General features: G+C 43.1%; 1 protein-coding gene and 1 pseudogene across 2 annotated transcripts; both read right to left on the bottom strand.

Annotated features, from left to right (window-relative positions):
• Nucleotides 1-268: 268 nt before the first annotated feature.
• NRIP3 (nuclear receptor interacting protein 3) lies at nt 269-23,662 on the bottom strand. Of its 2 annotated transcripts, XM_081540733.1 has the most exons (8): nt 22,974-23,662; nt 22,362-22,522; nt 5,484-5,645; nt 4,883-4,965; nt 2,739-2,878; nt 1,178-1,230; nt 979-1,073; nt 269-678 (listed from the first exon to the last, which is right to left on the bottom strand). In XM_081540733.1, the coding sequence occupies exons 1-8, from the start codon at nt 23,017-23,019 to the stop codon at nt 663-665; spliced, it is 756 nt and encodes a 251-aa protein (XP_081396859.1). In that variant the 5' UTR covers nt 23,020-23,662; the 3' UTR covers nt 269-662. The 2 variants fall into 2 exon arrangements, with proteins under 2 accessions (XP_081396859.1, XP_081396860.1); XM_081540734.1 differs by lacking the exon at nt 22,974-23,662 and having other exon boundaries at nt 22,362-22,611.
• LOC145527981 (small nucleolar RNA U3) lies at nt 1,389-1,616 on the bottom strand (annotated as a pseudogene).

Raw genomic sequence — 23,662 nt, 5'->3', positions numbered from 1 at the left:
TACAAACCTTCACCTCTTCAACCTCCTCTCAAGGCTTGAAGCCACAAATGAAAATGAACATGGCCTTGGTCTCGTCTGAGTTCTAGGTGCCCTCTGCCACTGACAGTATATGAGCTTAGACAATTCACTTGCCACTCTGGTCCTTAAAATGAAAGGGTTGGACTAGCCCATCTTTCTGAGTTCTTTCAGTTCAATTCATACTTGAGAAATCAACAAATGAATTAGAAGAGATTCTAATTCAGAGCCCATAGGTATTCTGCATAAGAAGTAAAGGTCAGGTTCCTGTTTATTACATATGTTAGCTCTAGAAGAAGAAGCAAGTTATCTGTGGAGAAATAGAACCCGGCAGCCCCTATATTTGACTAATAAAAGCAAATCCCTTGAAGAAGCAGAGAAATAGGCCATAAGTGAGACCTGGCAGTGTCAAAAAGATCTATAAATTAAGTGGTCAAAGGAGTAAAAAACAATGGCTATAACCAGACAAGATCTCTAAGCACAGACTAAAGTCTAGAGAGGTCTGGGAGGGAATGAGCCCCTGGAGCTTCTACTAGAGGGTAGGACTTGGTCCACAGCAAGTTGCTGCTGCATTTGGTTCAAACCCAGTTTTTTCAATCTGTCAACCTGGTATGTGTGCACACGTGAAGACATGCTGTAGGCTGTAGTTATGCTTCTGAAGTGCTGAAATGAGAAAGAAATGGAAGAAATGATACCAAATTCAAAGAAATTATGCTGAAGGCATGTACAATATTAGTTTAAAAGCTACTCACTTTCTCCACCACACTATGCAGTATCAATCACTACTCATTCTGAAACATGGGCTACAGAATTGTGTGGGATTGTGAACTCTGGGGGTGAGGAGGGGTGTCATTGTTATGTGATTGAAAGTCAAAAGCAGGATACAATCCAATATCCTGTGTGAGAACCCCTCCAGTTAATGACAAATGGATTTGACTTGACCTGACCCATTCTGGCACTCACTTATCTTCATTCAAGGAAATTGTCTCCACAAAAGGGATTTCTTCCTTGTCTGTCTTTCCCATGATCAGCCGATGCTTATCCAAGTTTATGATGCACTGAAAACAAAACAGGATCATTGGTTACTGTCAATGATTTCACTGTGTAAGAGAACCCTTACCTCAGGCAAAAGGTACCAATGGGTTAGTAGAACCAATCATACCTTCAAGGATCGGAGAGTCTGCAGACCAAGAGACAAGTTCTTTTCATTATCCTCTAATAAGAAAAAAAAACAACAAACATCTAGGATTTAACCATTTCCATGTTGTTTAGAAATCTGCCTTATCACCTTTAGGTTCTATACAACTTCCCTCTCTCCCATCCATCTAATAAACATCTATTAAGCATTTCTCTCTTTTTTATCTTCATACAAAGCCACTCACATAACCTTTTTTTCCCCACTCTCCCAGATGATGAGAAAATAGATCAACAACCAACGGCAGTTACAAAGAAAAAACACACTACCAAGAATTGTCTTCACACTCAGTAAAGAACACTGTGCCTCTCCCTCATGGCTTATGGGTACAATAACAGTACAGTGCCCACTCAAGAAAAATTCTCTAGCAGTGAACTATAAACATGATTCCTGAAAGCGTAGTCTTAATCTCCTGCCATAAGCTGCTACTGCGTCCATGAGAGCAGCTCACTTTCTATGGATGGTCACATTTTTGTCACTCCCCTTGCCTCCTCACAAATATTTCCATCTCACATCCCATAATTCAGTAAAATGGCAAACTTTAAAACACCATTTTTGCTCATAAATGGTTCAGAAATACTACAAAGCAGCAACAAGCCTCATTAAAATACGGTTCTCTGGCAGCCAGTCATACGTGGCTTGCTTCTGAATCCTATGAGAGGCTGCTATTACCCCACCCACCGCACTTGGAGCCACCAGGGTCCAAGTACCGTCACAGTGCCCCTCTGCAGGCCAAGCAACCTGCTTCCTGCCACGGGTCCGCGTGGACTGCCTCTAGCCTGCTGGAGAAGTCCACAGACTTGAGTATTTCTTATATTAAGTAATTTTCCCCAGATCATTATAGTTTGAGCTTCCCTGGTGGCTCAGGTGGTAAAGAATCCACCTGCAATGCAGGAGACCCAGGCTCAATCCTTGGACTGAGAAGATACTTGGAGAAGGAAATGGCAACCTACTCCAGTATTCTTGCCTGGAAAACCCCACAGAGGAGCCTGGAGGGCTACAGTCCATAGGGTCTCAAAGAGTCGGACACAATTGAATGACAAAAGGTGGTAGAGTCAAGGTTCAAACCCAGGTCTTTTTAACTTTAAAGGACAAAGAAAGGCCTTTGGACAAAAACCAGGAAATTAGAGTAGTGGGGAATAGAGTACATGAGAGAAAGTACAGGAGTTGGTGGCAAGTTATGATGGGATTTATGGCAAAGGAGTAAGAGGATCTTGCCCTCTACCTCCAACTAGCCCATGGAAAGTTCTTAGGAGCCACTTTTACTGGCACACAGAAATTTTTGTTTTCTTACCCCTTGAAATTTTTTATTCTCTGAGTGATTTTCAACATGTCTTGAATGTAGCTCAAGGCCCATCTGGTACTTTGGAAGCCAAAAACTGGGACAAAGTTTATAGTACAAAAAAGTGGAAACCTGGGGTTTTGAAGAAGTCAGTACTTACAGGCCCGAGATTCCATGAGGATTTGGTGGAAGGAGGGAGAGGGTTTACCTTAGGGGTCCACAGGTCCAGTCCTCAATTCAACTCACCAACCACAGCTGCTGGGCAGTCCAGGCGGAGGGAGCCCAGTGTGATCACCAGGTGCTCAATCTGGCCCACAACTTTCAGATGCCGGGGTAGAGAAAGCCTCTCTCCTTCATGCTTGTGAGATCTGACATGCTCCTTGAGTCTGCACCAGAGAGCAAATACCAGAATCCCCTTGGCAGAGGTTTCTGATGGAATCTGGCAATGCCTACCTTCTGACCCACAGCTGGAATTTTCCAGGGATTTCCTGGGTTAATTTGCCAAAAGAAAATGTTAGCCTACATTTCTTGTTTGAGCACTTTATCCTAAACATGCCAGGGGGTATATAAAAATATATATAAAGATTTAGCTCCTGTTCTAAAAAGCTATGTCACTATCTGCACTGGTGGAACACACTCAGAGAATCCTTTTCTGCATTCCAACATCCCCACCTATGTGCAACGCGGTTTAGTTAACATAGCCTTTTACACATCTGTGGGTAAAAAGATCTCAGAGTGGGCAGGTTGATCCTAATTCTAGAAGATGCTTTGTTCAATGTCTAATTTTCTCTTTGTTTTAGTCTATCTTCTTCACTTAGTCTTAGGCTGTAAGATTGGTAGAGGTAGGTACTTACTTGTTGAGTGCATTGATATTGGTTAATTCCTAGTTAATTTAACTTGCCTGTCGAGAAGAGAAAGGAAAGAACAGCACCAAGGTTTCACACAGTTATGTAAGCTGGTTGGAACAGCCAGCATCCGAGCTATTATGAGTTGGTGGATAAATACTTAATTATGGACTCTCTGTGCCAATACTTCTGCTTTACTCCATTTTCTCTCTTTTGGTGTTACAGCCCATGCAAAAGGAAAATAATTGCAGTTTTATAGATGGTTATTAATTCCTCTGGAATCATGGCAGTCTGCTGCCTAATTATGCACCAGGACATTATTAGTCTTTCTGGAAACATCATGTTGCACTATAGCTCATCTCTTCACTACATAAAAAGGCTCAGGATTCTTCCCACAGGAGCGCTTGTGTCTTTGGACTCCCCCACCATAGCAATGCACAAAACCCATAAAGCCAGCTGCAAAGAGTCAGTGGTGAGGGGTGAGGAGAAGGTAGAAACGAGAAGAAACAGGTCCTGTGGGGACAGCTCACTGATACACAAATCAAGACTTGTGCAAGTCCTGCCTAAGAACAGAATATTTTTTAAAGTAGCTTAAAATGCGCCATTACATCTACTCTATCCATTGTCTCAATACAGAGATCTGGGCTGGGGGATGCTTTGTTGTACTTAGGGCTAGAGAAGTGGAAAAAGATATTGGATTGATCCTCCCAATTCTGGGCTAGACCTCAGGGCCCACCTGGTATTTTGGAGAAAAGAGACGTTGGAAGAAAGAGAATAAAAAGACGGATTAAGTGAAAAGGAAGAAAGATACAAAACGCCTTTCTCTGACTAAAAAAGAGGGAGAACCCAATTCCAGCTTTTACAGAACTTAATATATTCAATATATGAGGTGTCTGCCTCACACCCAATCCACAGCAGGGGCAGCAGTAAGATCTGATTTTACATGTTATTTGCAGAAAGGAAAGACACTAATCACCCCTGTGATGGTTCAGGCCCAATAGCTCTATTCCATGGTCTGACTGATGCTTCTTGGGACAGTCAGGGTGACCTGCAGAACTCCAAGTAAGCCAAGGTCCACGATATCCCTGATTTTACTTCTCTGGGCTATACCTACAAGGCAGCTCTTTTTAATTTGCTGTCTGGGAAGGGCACAAATCAGGATCAGGGCATGGCATGCAATGAGTCAAGGATCTCATACTCTCTCATTCCAGAGTCCAGAGGTCTTTGTTCAAAACTTAATTGGTGGAAAATAATGCTTTCCTGGTGGCTCAGATGGTAAAGAATCTGCCTGCAATGTGGCAGACCCGGGTTTGATCCCTGGGTAGGGAAGATCCCCTGGAGGAGGGCATGGCAAACCACTCCAGTATTCTTGCCTGGAGAATCCCATGGACAGAGGAGCCTGGTTGGCTACAGTTCATGGGGTTGCTAAGAGTCGGACGGGACTGAGTGACCAACGGTTTCAGTTTCAGTGGAAAGCCTGAACTTCAAAATAAATTCAAACAAACAGCATATAGCATCTGACTTCTAGTACAAGTGGCTACTTACCCCAGTCTGTCCACACAGGCTGAAGAGATGAGATTATATTGACAGCCTGTGTCAACCAAGGCTTTCACATCCTTTCCAGCACACTGTGGAAAGAAAATATACTGTTCAACAGGAGCCAGATGTGCAAAAGGGAAGAGAAATCCAAAGAGCAAGCAGCAGATGTCACATGAAAGGCAGGGTTGGAGAGCATCCTCACATTTATGGGTCAGTAGTATCCTATCTGGATCCATTGTGGTGTCTCGTTTGAGGGGTTCTTTCTCCCGCTGATTGCAGAGCTGACAGAGGATCCCAAAGGACTTTGGGATGTTTCCTTCTATACACAAAGTGGCTTTTAATTGTGTGTGTGTGTGTGTGTATCACATATCCCTTTGCAAATCTGATGAAACATTTAGTCCTTTTCCCCATAAAGGACACACATGCATACAAAATACTGCATACACTTCCAGTGTTGCACAAAGTGCCCCCTTAAAATTCATTTATGAATTCCATGATAGCATCCACATTCTATACAATTTGGAGGAAAGGGCCCCATTATTGGGATCATATTAGACCTGAATCCTACTCTGCAGAAAACCTGGAAAAGTTGTTATCAGAACTTTACCTGGCAAGAAACCAAAATCAGGTCATCATCCTCAGACTTCTTCAGCCCCTCAGACTTGGCCTGATTGAATTTGTTGGTCTTGGAGGCCCAAGGGACACGACTGCTTCGGAGCTTAGATAGGTTGGTTTCCATGAGGCGCCTCTGCAGAATGTTATGAGGTTGCTTGGGGAACAGAAAGCAGAGGCTTCTTAGTGACAATCCATGTTCCCCTACCCTCATTGTCCCCCAGGTGCCATGGAAATAATGAAGGAGCCTCACATAACTGAGTTCCACCTTTGCCTCTTACTTGTTCTTCCCTCAAGTATAGATATCATGGGTATTATCAGAGCAGGAACTATCAGAACAGTAGACCAACCCCAGTGAATGAAAAAGCAATATGGGACTCTGGGAGATGTGAACAGGGCCAGTATTCCATGGCTAAAGAAAAGTAAGGGACTTGTGATTTGTACTACCTGGGCTTGCTGCCTTCCCTTCCCTTACAAGGGCATTTCAGGAGAAATGTGGCTTTCGTCTATATGGAATAAATATATCTTTCCAGAGGACTTATAAGTAAGGGCAGCTAATTCTCACAGGCCAAAGAAACCTTCTTAGCACTGGTTTTCAGGAGTTCTGTGTACTTCTGTTTCAAGTCTCACTTCCTCACAGTCTTATCTTCGGGACTCATATGCATATGCCTCGGTGACCTGGCTCTCTCTTGTGGGTTGAGTCATCCATGGGGTGGATGAGGTAGGAAGACAGGTTATACCTGCTGAATAACCCTCTTAGGAGATACCCTTTGGAACCTGGCAGAACCCATGAGAATCATCCTTACCATTATCCTCTGGACTTCAAGAAGCATAAGGCTCCTCCTGCCATGTGCTTGTAATCCATTCTCTCTCTTAATGGGCCAAAAGTGGAGTATAAAGGGGGCAGAAACTGACCAAGAAGCAGGGGGCTTAATTAGACCTTATATCCATGCCAGGACACCTAATGTTAAGACGCAGAATAAGGAATGTGAATTCAAGTGATAGTGCTTAGGAGAGTTACTAGGGTAGATATAACTATGCTCTACTCTTTCTACTCAAAGTTGCCTCCAGAAAGTGTAAGCCACTTCTTGAAGTCATTTGACCTGAACAATCTCTACAGGAGTACATTATTCCCAGTTTACAATAATACTTAAAATCTCTCAGAAGACAGAGCTTTATTCCAAGTTTCTTCGTGACACATTCTAGACAGCATTTCCATTCTAAAGGGAAGGGAGTCACTCCTAGAAGCCCAGAGCCTAGAATCTTCCCCAGCAAGGGCACAAAACTGGAGAAGTCTTCACTATCCACCATCTCACAGATTTCTGAGGAAGAAAGGAGTCAGAGCCATGACTCACTGTAACCCTGGTGAGGTGAAGAAATAGATTCCCAAAATACACTGATTCTTGGCAAGGCAGATTCTAAATTAGCATCCTTGGGAAAAGGGGGGGGGGCATTTAAATGAAAATGAGAGCTTCTTAAATTGATAAGGAGCTATAGGAAGTGCTAACTTTATCAGATTTCCCGATTTGACCCTGGGAGAATGCTTTGCTCTGCAAAAGAAACAGAAATTCTTCATTCTTATCTCTCTAACAAGCCCAGATTTATATGAAAGCAGGTGTTTGTTTCCCTCACATCCATGCTTAGCAGAGTCAACTCAGATAAGTTGGATTTGTAGAACTGAAGACTGGAAGGGACTTCAAAGGCTGTCTAACCTAGGCCCTCCTAACCTAAAGTTTTGGCTTTCCTTCTACAGTGGTCTTGCTGAACACCACTTTACCTGGATGCTCCAAATCTTGAGAGGAGTCTAATCATCGGACAGATGAGGCAGATGAGGAAGTTTCTGAAATCATTTCCCTTGAGTCATCTCTCTTCTGAATTTTCCTCCTAGACCCCTTCTCTACAGGCTATATATTAATACACACTCCAAGTTCTCATATACTGAGGAGAAACCTCCTCCACAGAACTCCAGACCCTGTCTCTTCAATGCCGCATCCTAATCTAATCATGTGCTAAGTCATTCAGTCCTGTCCAACTCTTTGCGACCCTATAGACTGTATCCTGCCAGTCTCCCCTGTCCATGGGATTCTCTAGTCAAGAATACTGGAGTGAGCTGCCATGCCCTCCTCCAGGGGGTCTTCCCAACCCAGGGATTGAATCTGCATTGGCAGACAGGTTTTTTACCACTAGCACCACCTGGGAAGCCCAATCTAATCACACCCTTGTCTTAAATGGCCTTTAATAAAGGTTGAAATCACTATTCTATTTCCTGACTTTCTATATTTTTTCACTGAAATCACTTCTGATCCCACAATACCAATAATGATCTCCTAATTTCCAAATCTGATAGACACTTTTCAGGCTTCATTCTCTAGGGCATTTGGCCCTGGTGACTATTCCTTTGTTTAGTAACCAAAAAAGTTTTAACATAACAGATGTTCAATGTAAAATATTCAAATATCACTAAAGCATATACAATTAAAAGGGAAAGCTTCCTCAGCACCTCACCCTTCTTAGTTCCACTCCCTACAAATAAAAACCATCAAATTTAGAAGAATATCCTTCCTTTTTTTTGCTGTCTTAGTTCTATGCAAGATCTCAGTTCCCAAACCAGAGATTGAACATGTGCTCCCTGAATTGAGAATGCACAATTTCAACCACCACCAAGAAAGTCCCCCCACCAAATTTTCATGCATTTACAAACAAAAATAAAAATAGGATCACATCATAATACTCTTCTAAGTTTTTAAAATTTTGTTTAATATATAAAAGGCATTTTTTCATGTCAGTACATATAATTCTTTTCATTCATTTTTATAACTAAAAGTACTCACAGTTCAAGAGTTGAAAATTCACAGCTAATAAACTCACATGAATCTCAGAGATGCTTTTCTGTAGTCATTTTATTATGCCCTCATGTTTTAAATGACAATGTAACTGCACATTTACCTCTGCTCCCAACCAAAATTTCACTAAAATGATAGTCAAGGAGTTAGAAAGGCCTAAACCTTTCACAAAGAGAATAGTAAACAACAACAAAAGAGATATTGACAAAATCTTGGAATCTAAAAAACAGACCAAAAACTAGTAAGTGACCTAGACTACAGAAAGCTAAATTCTTCACGCCATTCTACTTCATGGAACACTAGAGTAGCAGAGGCCGCCAGTTGCTAACTAAAACCCATGATTTCCTCTTCTTTCTGGACAGATACGTAGATTATGTTTCCCAGTCTTTCCTGTTGTTAGATAAGGCCATATGACTGAGTTTGGCAAGCAGAATGTGAGGAAAAGTGACACACCTGTTCTAGGCTTAGCTCATAAAACTCCTGTGCACACTCCTCCACACTCTTCTCCTATTCTGACTGGCTGAAATGGAGATGACCCCTAGCGTAACCTTCCTGGAGGTAACATGTTTAAGACTCCTAGAGGAAAACATAGGCAAAACACTCTCCGACATAAATCACAGCAGGATCCTCCATGACCCACCTCCCAGAATATTGGAAATAAAAGCAAAAATAAACAAATGGGACCTAATTAAAATTAAAAGCTTTTGCACAACAAAGGAAACTATAAGCAAGGTGAAAAGACAGCCTTCAGAATGGGAGAAAATAATAGCAAACGAAGCAACAGACAAACAATTAATCTCAAAAATATACAAGCAACTTCTGCAGCTGAATTCCAGAAAAATAAACGATCCAATCAAAAAATGGGCCAAAGAACTAAACAGACATTTCTCCAAAGCAGAAATACAGATGGCTAACAAACACATGAAAAGATGCTCAACATCACTCATTATTAGAGAAATGCAAATCAAAACCACAATGAGGTATCATTTCACACCAGTCAGAATGGCTGCTATCCAAAAGTCTACAAGCAATAAATGCTGGAGAGGGTGTGGAGAAAAGGGAACCCTCTTACACTGTTGGTGGGAATGCAAACTAGTACAGCCACTATGGAGAACAGTGTGGAGATTCCTTAAAAAACTGGGAATAGAACTGCCATATGACCCAGCAATCCCACTGCTGGGCATATATACCGAGGAAACCAGAATTGAAAGAGACGCATGTACCCCAATGTTCATCGCAGCACTGTTTACAATAGCCAGGACATGAAAGCAACCTAGATGTCCATCAGCAGACGAATGGATAAGGAAGCTGTGGTACATATACACAATGGAATATTACTCAGCCATTAAAAAAATACATTTGAATCAGTTCTACTGAGATGGATGAAACTGGAGCCCATTATACAGAGTGAAGTAAGCCAGAAAGAAAAACACCAATACAGTATACTAATGCATATATATATGGAATTTGAAAGATGGTAACGATAACCCTATACGCGAGACAGAATAAGAGACACAGATGCATAGAACAATTTTATGGACTCTGAGGGAGAAGGTGAGGGTGGGACGTTCTGGGAGAATAGCATTGAAACATGTATATTATCATATGTGAAACAGAACACCATTCCTTGTTCGATGCATGAGACAAGGGCTCAGGGCTGGGGCAATGGGATGACCCAGAGGGAGGGGATGGGGAGGGAGGTGGGTGGGGGGTCCAGGAAGGGGAACACATGTAAACCCATGGCTGATTCATGTCAATGTATGGCAAAAACTATTACAATATTGTAAAGTAATTAGCCCCCAACTAAAATAAATAAATTTATAAAAAAAAAAAAAAGCCACCATCAGCCTGGGTCCCCAAATGACTACATGGAAGAGGGCTATCTTGATGACCTTTCCACTAGAACTGTTACTTTTTAAACAATAATTATTACATATGAACTATTTTATATTTGGGCGTACAAAGCATATACAAGCATATTAAAAAGCAGAGACATTACTTTGCCAACAAAGCTCTGTCTAGTCAAAGTTAGGATTTTTCCAGTAGTCATGTATGGATGTGAGAGTTGGACTATAAAGGAAGCCAAGCACCAAAGAATTGATGCTTTCGAACTGTGGTGTTGAAGAAGACTCTTGAGAGTCCCTTGGACTGCAAGGAGATCAAATCAGTAAATCCTAAAGGAAATCAGTCCTGAATATTCATTGGAAGGACTAATGCTGAAGCTGAAATTCCAATACTTTGGCCACCTAATGTGAAGAGCTGATTCATTTGAAAGGACCCTGATGCTGGGAAAGATTGAGGGCGGGAGGAGAAGGGTACAACAGAGGATGAGATGGTTGGATGGCATCACCAACTCGATGGACATGAGTTTGAGTAAGCTCCAGGAGTTGGTGATGGACAGGGAAGCCTGGCGTGCTGCAGTCCATGGGGTCACAAAGAGTCGGACACGAATGAGCGAATGAACTGAACTGATACTTGGGAGTCTAGCTGTAAAAGCAATTTTCCTACTTAAAAACCCTGGGAAAGCTGATGAATAGAGGTATTAGAAACTACAGTTGGAGGATACAATTAGGGTTGGAAAGAGATTAATATAAAGCCTGCATGAGACTCCTACTTGACCCAGACAACTGGGAAGAATGCCAATACTTTATTCTTTCTTGTAAGAGTAAATCAAAAGATTTTGGTTGGTTGATAGTTTGGCTAGGCTTAGAACAGATTCCTACAACAGCTGAGGATGAGGGTGGAGTGCCCTACTACACCAGAACTGAAGGATATGAGCTTACAGACTGAAAGGGCTCACATGTAGCCTTGCATAATGAAAGATAAATGATCCACACCAAGATTTCACATCATTAAGAATTTTTAGAATATCATGGATGACAAAGATTCCAAAAGTTTTCAGACAGAAAAAGAAGATTCAAATACAAAGGATTAGGAATCAGAATTACATAAGACTACTTAATGGTAATAATGGAAGCTTAAAGACAGTGATGGAAGCAAGGTCCAATGCTGCAAAGAGCAATATTGCATAGGAACCTGGAATGTTAGGTCCATGCATCAAGGCAAATTGGAAGTGATCAAACAGGAGATGGCAAGAGTGAATGTCGACATTTTAGGAATCAGCGAACTAAAATGGACTGGAGTGGGTGAATTTAACTCAGATGACCATTATATCTACTACTGTGGACAAGAATCCCCTAGAAGAAATGGAGTAGCCATCATAGTCAACAAAAGAGTCTGAAATGCAGTACTTGGATACAGTCTCAAAAATGACAGAATAATCTCTGTTCGTTTCCAAGGCAAACTATTCAATATCTCAGTAATCCAAGTCTATGCCCTGACCAGTAATGCTGAAGAAGCTGAAGTTGAACGGTTCTATGAAGACCTACAAGACCTTCTAGAATTAACACCCAAAAAGGTGTCCTTTTCATTATAGGGGACTGGAATGCAAAAGTAGGAAGTCAAGAAACACCTGGAGTAACAGGCAAATTTGGCCTTGGAGTACAGAATGAAGCAGGGCAAAGGCTAATAGAGTTTTGCCAAGAGAACACACTTGTCATAGCAAACACCCTCTTCCAACAGCACAAGAGAAGACTCTACACATGGACATCACCAGGTGGTCAACACCGAAATCAGATGGATTATATTCTTTGCAGCCCAAGATGGAGAAGCTTTACACAGTCAGCAAAAACAAGACTGGGAGCTGACTGTGGCTCAGGTCATGAAATTCAGACTTAAATTGAAGAAAGTAGGGAAAACCACTAGACCATCCAGGTATGACCTAAATCAAATCCCTAACGACTATACAGTGGAAGTGAGAAATAGATTTAAGGGACTAGATCTGATAGACAGAGTGCCTGATGAACTATGGACGGAGGTTCATGACATTGTACAGGAAGACAGGAATCAAGACCATCTCCAAGAAAAAGAAATGCAAGAAAGCAAAATGGCTGTCTGAGGAGGCCTTACAAATAGCTGTGAAAAGAAGAAAAGGAAAAAGCAAAGACATACCCATTTGAATGCAGAGTTCCAAAGAATAGCAAGGAGAGACAAGAAAGCCTTCCTCAATGATCAGTGCAAACAAATAGAGGAAAACAATAGAATGGCAAAGACTAGAGATCTCTTCAAGAAAATTAGAGATACCAAGGGAACATTTCATGCAAAGATGGGCTCAATAAAGGACAGAAATGGTATGGAACTAACAGAAGCAGAAGATATTAAGAGGTGTCAAGAATACATAGAAGAACTGTACAAAAAAGATCTTTATGACCCAGATAACCACAATGGTGTGATCACTCACCTAGAGCCAGACATCCTGGAATGTGAAGTCAAGTGGGCCTTAGGAAGCATCACTAGGAACAAAGCTAGTGGAGGTGATGGAATTCCAGTTGAACTATTTCAAATCCTAAAAGATGATGCTCTGAAAGTGCTGCACTCAATATGTCAGCAAATTTGGAAAACTCAGCAGTGGCCACAGGACCGGAAAAGATCAGTTTTCATTCCAATCCCCAAAAAAAGGCAATGCCAAAGAATGCTCAAACTACCGCACAACTGCGCTCATCTCACACGCTAGCAAAGTAATGCTCAAAATTCTCCAAGCCAGGCTCCAGCAATATGCGAACCGTGAACTTCCAGATGTTCAACCTGGTGTTAGAAAAGGCAGAGGAACCAGAGATCAAACTGCCAACATCCGCTGGGTCATCAAAAAAGCAAGAGAGTTCCAGAAAAACATCTATTTCTGCTTTATTGACTATGCCAAAGCCTTTGACTGTTTGGATCACAATAAAGTGAGGAAAATTCTGAAAGAGATGAGAATACCAGACCACCTGACCTGCTTCTTGAGAAATCTCTATGCAGGTCAGGAAGCAACAGTTAGAACTGGACATGGAACAACAGACTGGTTCCAAATAGGAAAAGGAGTACGTCAAGGCTGTATATTGTCACCCTGCTTATTTAACTTATATGCAGAGTACATCATGAGAAACGCTGGGCTGGAAGAAACACAAGCTGGAATCAAGATTGTCGGGAGAAATATCAATAACCTCAGATATGCAGATGACACCACCCTTATGGCAGAAAGTGAAGAAGAACTAAAGAGCCTCTTGATGAAGGTGAAAGAGGAGAGTGAAAAAGTTGGCTTAAAGCTCAACGTTCAGAAAACTAAGATCATGGCATCTGGTCCCATCACTTCATGGGAAATAGATGGGGAAACAGTGGAAACGGTGTCAGACTTTATTTTTTTGGGCTCCAAAATCACTGCTGATGGTGATTGCAGCCATGAAATTAAAAGACGCTTACTCCTTGGAAGGAAAGTTATGGCCAACCTAGATAGCATATTTAAAAGCAGAGACATTACTTTGCCAACAAAAGTCCATCTAGTCAAGGCTATGGTTTTTCCAGTGGTCATGTATGGATGTGAGAGTTGGATGGTGAAGAAAGCTGAGCGCTGAAGAATTGATGCTTTTGAACTGTGGTGTTGGAGAAGACTCTTGAGAGTCCCTTGGACTGCAAGGAGATCCAATCAATCCATCCAAAAAGAGATCAATCCTGAGTGTTCATTGGAAGGTCTGATGTTGAAGCTGAAACTCCAATACTTTGGCCACCTCATGCGAAGGGTTGACTCATTGGAAAAGACCCTAATGCTGGGTAGGATTGGGGGCGGGAGGAGAAGGGGACGACAGAGGATGAGATGGTTGGATGGCATCACTGACTCGATGGACATGGGTTTGGGTAGACTCCGGGAGTTGGTGATGGACAGAGAGGCCTGGTGTGCTGCAATTCATGGGGTCGCAAAGAGTCGGACACGACTGAGTGACTGAACTGAACTGATCTGCATATCTGAGGTTGCTGATACTTCTCCCTGCAATCTTGATTTCAGCTTGTGATTCATCCAGCTGGGCATTTCGCATGATGTACCCTGCAAATAAGTTAAACAAGCAGGGTGACAATATACAGCCTTGATTTACTCCCTTCCCAATTTGGAACCAGGTTGTAGTTCCATGTCCAGTTCTAACTGCTGCTTCTTGTTCTGCATACAGGTTTCTCAGGAGGCAGGTAAGGTGGTCTGGTATTCCCATTTCATTAAGAATATTCCACAGTTTGTTGTGATCCACACAGTCAAGGCTTTAACATAAGTCAATGAAGCAGAAGTAGATTTTTTTTTAATTCTCTTGCTTTTTCTATGATCCAGAATATGTTGGTAATTTGATCTCTGGTCCCTCTGCCTTTTCTAAATCCAGCTTGTACTTCTGGACGTCCTCAGTTAACATATTGCTGAAGCCTATCTTGAAGGATTTTGAGCATAATCTTGCTAGCATGTGAAATGAGTGCAATTGTGTGGTAATTTGAACATTCTTTGGCATTGCATTTCTTTGGAATTGGAATGAAAACTGACCTTTTCCAGTTCTGTGGCCATTGCTGAGTTTTTCAAATTTGCTGGCATAATAAGTGCAGCACTTTAACACATTATCTTTTAGGATTTGAAATAACTCAGCTGGAATTCCATCACCTCCACTAGCTTTGTTCATAGTACTGCTTCCTAAGACCCACTTGACTTCACACTCCAGGATGTCTGGCTCTAGGTGAGTGACCACACTATTGTGATTATCTGGGTCATTAGGAGGTTTTTTGTACAGTTCTTTTGTGTATTCTTGCCAACTTGTCATACATTATATGCTGCTAAGTCGCTTCAGTCGTGTCCGACTCTGTGCGATCCCACAGACGGCAGCCCACCAGGCTCCGCCGTCCCTGGGATTCTCCAGGCAAGAATACTGGAGTGGGTTGCCATTTCCTTCTCCAGTGCATGAAAGGGAAAAGTGAAAGTGAAGTCGCTCAGTCGTGTCCGACTCTTAGCGACCCCAGGGACTATAGCCTATGAGGCCCCTCCGTCCATGGGATTTTCCAGGCAAGAGTACTGGGGTGGGGTGCCATTGCCTTCTCCGATACATTATATATACACACTCAAAAACTCTTTTCCACTCTAATGCCTTTGCACCTGCCATTCCCTCTGTCTGAAATGTTCTCCCCTAATACTTCAAATAGTGAGCTTGCTCTCATAATTCAAGTCTCAGCTCAAACATTACTTCCTCAAAAACATCTTCCCTGACCATACTATTTAAAGGAGGTACTCCACCTCTTACTAACATATCCCACTATTTCTTTTATAGTAATTGTAAGTTCAGATTTATTTTGCTTATTTAGTTGTTTCTTATTTCACTCGCCCCACTAGAGTATTAATTTCACAAGGGCAAGGGCCTTGATTGTGCTGATCACAGCTATATCTCCAGGTCTTGATATAATACTGGATGAACAAATCTCTATACTTCACTTTTTCAAAAAACTTTTCTTGATCAACATCATCTAGTTCTTACTTTCAGAATTAATACTGAATGAACAAATCTCTACACTTCACTTTTTCAGGAAGACTTCTTGATCAACATCATCTAGTTCTTCCTTTCGGAATCCCTTCAATACTCATACATTACATAGTTTGTACTACTTGCATTCCCACTCGAATGTTGCTTTGTAAATTTGCTTAAGTGGTTTATTTTTATGTCTATTGAAATATTGGCTTTCCAAGGGCTATCTTCTACTTTCCAGATATCCTTCAAGATACACAGCACTAGTCAGATAGATGTTGCAAGTACTATGGTGGCCTTCTGGACATAGCTATCAAGTCATCTTCCTGACGTGGATCCTGCTTTATGTTTTAGTTCAACAAGGCAGCTACTAACCTTAGTAGTCCCAGGTTCTCTACTGTTCCTGCTAATGTGGCTGCTGAACCTTAACCAGCGTTTAGGCATCTAAATCCTAAGCAGGCAAGCTCAAGTGTGAGGTCTTTATCACAACCAGGAGCTTCTGAAGGAAATGAGCCTTGTGGGCAGTGTTGTATTCTAGGTAGCACAGCTGAGGTTAAATATTAAATACTTCTTCTAACCAGCCTATAGAGTGGGAAGAAAAGTGAGGTGAGAGGAAGCAGGCTATACTGCAGGATACCATGGGATCATGATTTAAACAAGAACTTCTAAGGTCACCTTCTCAATCACTTACCTATGCTGCACTGAATCCACACAGATCAGTCTAATAGATTTCTGTGGTCCATAGCATGGACCAGACTGGAAAATAGAAGAAATTACAGAAGTCTGCCTTCTTTGTAGTATTTACTCTCAAAGGAGAAACCCAAGGTTTCTAGCTACCAATAGAACACTTAGAAATAGGGGTCAGCAAATATGGTCCACAAGTCAAATCAGCCTGTTGCGCACTTTTGTAAATAAGGTTATATTAGAACACAATCAACCCCATTTATTTACTGTCTACGGCTGCTTCTGCATTATAACAGCACAGTTGAGTAGCTGAGACAGAGACTAGCCTGCAAAGCCAAAAACAATTACTATCTGGTCATTTATAGAAAAAGTTTGCCAACTCTTGACTTAGAGTACTGTTTAAAATATATATGCTTTAGTGTCAGACAAAGATGGGTTCAAGTTAGTAAGTACCCTGCAGAGCTTTTGTGAGGATGAAATGAGATGGTCCATACGAAGCATTTAATGTTGTGTCAGGTATAGAGTAAGCACACAAATGTTAATAATTATATGTATGTGTATATATGTATTTTAAACCCTCATGTTCAACTTAAAATTGAAGCTGATCATTTTTTTTTTTCTTAAAAGGACATGAAATCAGCTTACTCCATTTTTATCCTCATGTATAGTTTGTAGACAAACATGGACTCCTGACTGACTCTCACTTCAAGCCCAATATACATGTCTTTATCTGGTCTTAGAAATCTAAGAGGCACTAATTTCTGTGCTTTCTTTTTATTTAAAAGCTGAATATACAACACGTGACCCTTTCTACACCATAGAAACACAGATCATCCTTGGGATTACAGCTGCTCAAAATCACATGGGATTCTACCTAAGGCAGTCTGTGACATTGCCCCAGGCCTTCTCTGTCCTGTCTCTTTACTTTTGCCTTATGACCCAATAGTCATGCTTTTTCAAAGAGAGCCTTATTCCTGAGATGGTGGTTTCCCAGTTACCCCTGGTGGGCTGCATTATTGTAGGAAAGGATTTATACAGGGGCAGGGAATTCAACCAGATAACCTTTAAAGTTCTTATTCTGAGGTTCTATAGGGCATGCTCTGGAAGCAGCCTCCTCTCTATATAATATCACAGTCAGTTGACTCTCCAGGGGATGATGAAACTCTAATCAGATGTTGTTCTCCATCACTATTGTCACACCAGGCCAGAGTAGTCACTGCTTCCACTGAACTTCTCCAGCGCTGATTGACTATAATATCTTGACATCGCATAAGCTTCCTGGTGGTATTATTCATCTTCTCATCTTCTATTCAACATCTACACTTGAATAACTAATATACATTCCAAACTTAACTTGTTCAAGAATCAAATTCCTGATTCTTATTTCCTATCCTTAACCTGCACCTCTTAGCCATTTCAGTGTATGACAAACTTTATTCTTCCAATGACTAGATCAAAAAACATTAGCATCATTCTTGACTACTCTTTCTTTCAGATCTTTAATCCAATTCTCAACTAAACTTGTCAGCTCTGTCTTCAAAAGAACCCAGAATCTGGTCTTTTCTTGTCCTCTTCACTCTGCTCTGAGGCACCATCATCTTTACCTAGATTACTATCTAAATGCTAACTAACCAGCTTCCTAACCAGTCTGCTTGCTTACACGCTTGCCCCCTACAGCCTAATCCACACAGCAATCTGCTTTGTGAAATGTCATGTCATCTCACCCTTCGGCAAAAAGTTTTCCACCAGTTTTCCTTATCAGATTAAATATCTGTACAATGACCTATAAGGCCATAAGTACTTGGGCCTCCCACTATCTCTCTGATGTTGTCTCCTATCACTTCCTCTTGCTCATTTTGCTCTGGTCACAACAGCCTTCTTATAATTCTTCAATAAAATTAAGCACAATAATGTTTGGGCCTTTGCACTGGCTGTTCCTTCTGCCTATAACATTTTTCCCCAAGATATTTTGCTCTCTCATTTCCTTCAATATCTCCTATAGTGTCATCTTGCCAGACATGTCTTCCTTGATCACCCTAGATAAAACAGCAAGGCTCTACTTCATCCTTCCTGGCCATTACACTCTCTATTCCCTTATCCTGGTTTATTTTCTCCATAGTATTGGTCACAACCTGATATAGTATATATTTACTTGATTTATTTTCTACCTTCTTGCCCACAAGAATGCAAGTTCCGTGAAAGCAGGAAACCCGTTTTGGTTCACTATTATATATTCAATGCTTGGATTATGCCTGACATGTAATAAGTGTTCAATAACTATTTGGGGAATAAATAAATAAATTGGTCCTATCCTTCCCCCAATCTATAAACTCCTTGTATAGGTAAACTTTGCTGTTTCCTTCTTTGTGGTCCTAGCACTGTGTCCTGAACACAGCTAGTGTTCAAATAATGTTTGCTATAATTAGGATTTGATCATGGCTCTGGAAATCTTCAGTTTGCACCAGATCCTGGTTTATACTGGTATTTCCTGCTCCTCTTCTAAAATTCCAAAGTCCTCTGGTCCAAAATCTACAACATTATGGATGTCTTGTGGCATTATGAAAAACTAATCTATAGGGTAACACCCAAGGCTGCCCTCATTGATAGAGATTCTGATCAGGAGGATCAGATACTCAGAGTATTCCTTGTTGCTGTTGTGTCTGACTCTTTTTTGACCCCAGGGACTGCAGCCCACCAGGCTCCTCTGTCCATGTGATTTCCCAAGCAAGAATACTGGAGTGGGATGCAATTTCCTTTTCCAGGGGATCTTCCCAACCAAGGATCAAACCTGCATCTCTTGCATTAGCAGACAAGTTCTTTACCACTGAGCCACCAGGTAAACCCATACTCAGCGTACAGGGCTGGTCATTTCACAGTTGGTTGGCTTTGCTTTATTTCCTTCCCTAGCCTTTTAATTTTAGTGAGTTTTCCTAAAGCATTTGGCTATAAGCAGAAGCAATCATAGATAGGAAGCAAAACTCTCTTTTTATTGCTGAATAAGTAAGGATATACCCTGATGGTCAGTACTATTATCATATAGGAAAGACAGCATATTATACCATGACATGACTATTTTTAAAAGTTGAAAAGTCTTCACCTCAGTGAGAAGAATATTTATTAATCTGGTAGCTAAAAAAAAAAGAAATTAGAATACGCAAAGCTCCAAGAGTGATTTTTTTCTAGCTTCATCAACTTGAATAATAAGTGAAATAAAATATTACCCATAGCTCTGATTTTAGTTCTTAATCTAATACACACACACAAACACATGCACACACAAACTGCACAAGAAGAAAGGACAAACGAAATAAGAGAGCCAGACGTAAGAAATAAGATTAATTTCTACAGTAGACTTTGTAGCAGCCAACTACATACAAACAGGAATAGGGCAAATGCACTTCCCTGGGGCCAAGGGAACAAGACCACTTTTGACTGTCTATGGATGCTCTTTGCCAATCCAAAAAAAAAGTTGGCAGGCTGGATTCAAACAGTGAATATTATAGAAACAGCATGGTAAAAGGTAGATAATTCAGAATACTCAACAATATAATTCTAATATAGATCACCAGTATGAAGAAAACAACCTACAATCTTCTCACTAGCACAAACCCCAAAGTCAAGTCAATGAGAACTAATTCATCCTTTCCCTCCTATCTTCCTCTGGTGCTGCCCCTTCCTTTTCTTGTCCCACTTCTATTGAGTTTGTACTATAGACTTATATCATCAATTTTGGGCTTCAGTAGTGGCTCAGGTGGTAAAGAATCTGCCTGCTTTATACTATAGACTTATCTAATCAATTTTGGTATCCTCCAAATTTTACTTCGGTGACAGAACACTGAGTCAACACTGGTCTATACTACCAGCTATGTCCATAAAGACAAGTGACACAGTACTTCTAAGGTTATTTCTAAGATTATTTGGAGGCAGCAGCATAAGTTCCAAGAAAGCTTAAGCATGCTACTTCACCCCAGTACTCAGAGCTCTCCTCGCCCTATCTCAGTCTGCCTTGGCATCTGTGACAGGTTCTAACTCTTCTGTGCAGTCACCTACATACTCCAGGTGTGAAACAGTGAGAGAGTATCAGCTCCCTGGCAGTGGAGGGCAGCCGGGGAGAGAAATTGTGAACCACGGGTTAGGGTCTCACAGTAAATTGCAGTGTATCACATCCATGGCAATAACCTGCTTTGAGGATGTTTCTTCCTTCCAGCCTACTGCCTGTTCCGTGTTAGCAGCTCCTGTGTGGCTCAACTGAGACAGACTGGAGTCAGAAAAGCAGATGGAATTCTTCCTACACAGGATGAAGCAGTATAAAGAATACTTGGCAGAAGAATGGAGAGGCAATTCCTCAGGGCTAGGAAACTCCTCGACATCCCAGGACAATCAAATGTGAAGCATATCTTAAATTCATCATGAAGGGGGGAAAATTCCACACTTGACTTATTTTCCTATTACTGTTTATTGGCTCCTGAGGCTTCCAAGAACTAGGATTATTTTGGCCTGAAAGTAAGAAGATTTGTACCAGATTTGCAAAATGAATTTAGACTGCTGTAAAATGGAAGGAAGGAAGAAAGACAGTTATCTCTTTTCTAGGAATATATTTAGTTATCCACCACTCTGAGTTAGCATAAATCAGATTACCTATCCTGTGGCTTGTTCAAGTAAAACATCCTTTAAAAAACAGAGCAGCATAACTGAGTAGACATCCCCTGCACATAAATAACTAAAAATAATTCTCTATCACAATGGGGGAGGGCAAATCTGATCTTGGTATCTATGTCTCATTAGATTCAGCAGCTCTGCCCTCCATACCCAACATGTGGCTGGAAACAGCAGTTTCAGTGGTTCAGACTTATACCCCCTTCCCCGACAAATTAACATTCCAAAAGCTCAAAAATACTGGCAAAATTATACAAAGCATCCTCTTCATTTAAAAGACATTTAACTAATGCTTCATAAATTATTGCCTAGATGAATAAAGTGATTATGAACTTCAAGAAAACAAGTTAAACTACAAGAAAATTCCAGATGAAAGTACAAAACTCAACATCAATTTGGTGCAGCACCACTACAGTGAATTAAGGAGGGGAGTCAGATACAGTTCTTTAAACTAGTAACCTTTATTCCCCTATAGGATCCCTCCTATAGACAGAGGACAGTATGGTCTTTGAACTCAGACCTCCAGTTCTGGAGTTTCTCCTTCTTAATGCCAAGAGCAAACTTGCTAGGAAAAGAAAGAAAGAATGAACTGCGGGAGCCCCAGCACAGCTCCAGCTCCACACATGAGCCGTTGAGGAGAGGGAGCAGCCTGGCTTTCTCCCTCTATCCACTCTTTGGGGATGGAGCAGCAGGAGAGGGAAATGATGAAGAGAGGTTTAGGGCTCAGGAAACCTTTAAGGTCACCCTTTTTCTCTCCCCGCCCCCTCCCGTTGGAAGGTCAAGGGTAGATGAGACCAAAGTCAAACGGAGAAGTAGATTTTGCACAGAGGGGAAATGGATTCAACAAAAGCCATCTGGATATGGTGACTGCCCAGAAAGCCCCCTTCCCACTTCGTTCTCTCCTCACACCCACCAGGAGTCACAAGACGGGCCAAGCAGCCTAGGAGGCAGCGGGAGCTACCCTGGCTGCGAGGCTCAAGGCCCGGGCAATCAAACTCGGTACTGAGAATAAAGGAAAGGGGAGCTGAGGGCAAGAAGGCAGGGTCTCTTCTACTCCAGAGGAGAAAGAAGAAGGGAGGAGGGTGCGCTGAAGGGAGGGCGAGCTGGAAAAGCTACTCTGGAATCCCGAGAGAATCTGAAGCAGGGGGATGCTGGATGGAGAGGAATCCCCAACAGAGCACCAGAGACAACGGACTGCGCTGGAGACGGAGGGGGCCGGGCCGGTGACTCAGTGAAAGCGGCGAAGGGCGGGCCCCAGGAGACCTTACAGAGCAAAGGTGACAGAACGCCGCGCGCGGGGTCCCCGAGGTGAGTGCGGCCGCGGGGGCTCACCGTGTCCTTGGACGAACCCAGCTTCTTGAGGCCGTCCAAGGGCAGCAAGTCGGCCGAGTCTTTGTGGATGAACTGCACGGCCTGCTTCATTCGGCGCTGCTGCCTCAGCGACGCCACCTCCCGCATGTCTGTCTCCTTGCGGCCGCCCTCGGTGAGGAGCCCTGAGTAAAACATCGCTGAGGCGCCCGCGGCCCCGCGGCCCCGTCGCTCCCCACTCCTGGCAGCCCTCAGCCTCGAGCTCCTCCAGCGCAGCAAGAGCTGCGCGCCTCAGCTTTTATAGCCGAGCGTGACGTCTCGCGGAGCAGTCGGTGTACGCGCGGGGGGCGGGGCCGGCACAGCGCCCCAGCCGGCGCGCGGCTCCGCAGCGTTCCCGGGGCTGCCCGCCACCGCGTCACCCGGCTGCGGGGACAGAGGGGGCGAGAAGGAGTGGGGCTAGCGGGAGAGAGTCGGAGAGCCAAGAGTCTACTGCTGCCGCTTTACCCAACCGGCCCCTCTCGTTGTAGGTGCCCAGCATCCCCTGGACCGAGATGAGGTGTGTGTGTGGGGGGTGGCGGGCAGTTTCCGAGCAGCCTCGCCCACGCCGACCGCCGCCACCACCTGGTTCCACCTCACCTGTCCACGCCGTGGCCGACCCCGGGATCACCGACAGCTGGGCCATACCCGGAGTCCCGCCGTCTGCGCCGCTGCTCGGCTTCACCAATTCCCACCTTCGCGCTCCTCCTGGAGCCCCAGCGCTCAAATTGAGCCCGGGATCTGGAGGAACGGGCGCCGCACTCTGAAGTTGGGATAGCTCTGCATTTCTCCAACTTCAGATCGGTCCCCACCCACCAGGCCACGTGACTGGGGAGGGGGCAGCCCCTCCGGGCCGGCAAGAGTCAGCCTTCTGGGGACCCTCCTCCTCCCTATGTTCCCGCATCCGAGCTGGGGAAGCAGGGCCTGGCGGATGCCTGCCAGTCAGCCTGGGGCTGAGGAGTGGCGAGGGTCCTCGCGCGACTGCACACGAGTACTGCTCTTCGGAAAACCCGGTTAGAAAAGCACGTTTTTCTCAGCCAAAACTCGGGCTTACGGTCCAGAGGGTAGTTCACCGGTCTCTCCAGCATGCCCGGGAGCAACTGGAACCCGGTTTTCTTTGTGAATCTTTCATCTTTTCAAGCCTTCTAGTGGAGCCTTCAGGCGTCCTGGGCCCTGGCCTCGACGCTGTGACTTAGTACAAACCGCGTTTGCAGGCTAGAAACCACCACCCCTACCCTCTACCACCCCATTTCACGGGAGCAGGCATGAAGCAGAAAGATCTGCTCTCT

This window comes from Giraffa tippelskirchi, chromosome 11 (assembly GCF_054371585.1).
Source record: "Giraffa tippelskirchi isolate mGirTip1 chromosome 11, T2T-mGirTip1v1.2.pri, whole genome shotgun sequence".
NCBI classification, from domain to species: domain Eukaryota; kingdom Metazoa; phylum Chordata; class Mammalia; order Artiodactyla; family Giraffidae; genus Giraffa; species Giraffa tippelskirchi.
This window is presented reverse-complemented; position numbering and strand designations above follow the sequence as displayed.

Bases quoted from the DNA above. Each gene is read 5' to 3' on its own strand.
- NRIP3 (XM_081540733.1), bottom strand. From the start codon at position 23,019: ATGGCCCAGCTGTCGGTGATCCCGGGGTCGGCCACGGCGTGGACAG. The intron at 22,523-22,973 runs GTGAGGTGGAAC...TGTTTTACTCAG, and splicing joins GTCGGCCACGGCGTGGACAG to GGCTCCTCACCGAGGGCGGC. The intron at 1,231-2,738 runs GTGAGTTGAATT...TTTTCTTATTAG, and splicing joins CTGCCCAGCAGCTGTGGTTG to AGGATAATGAAAAGAACTTG.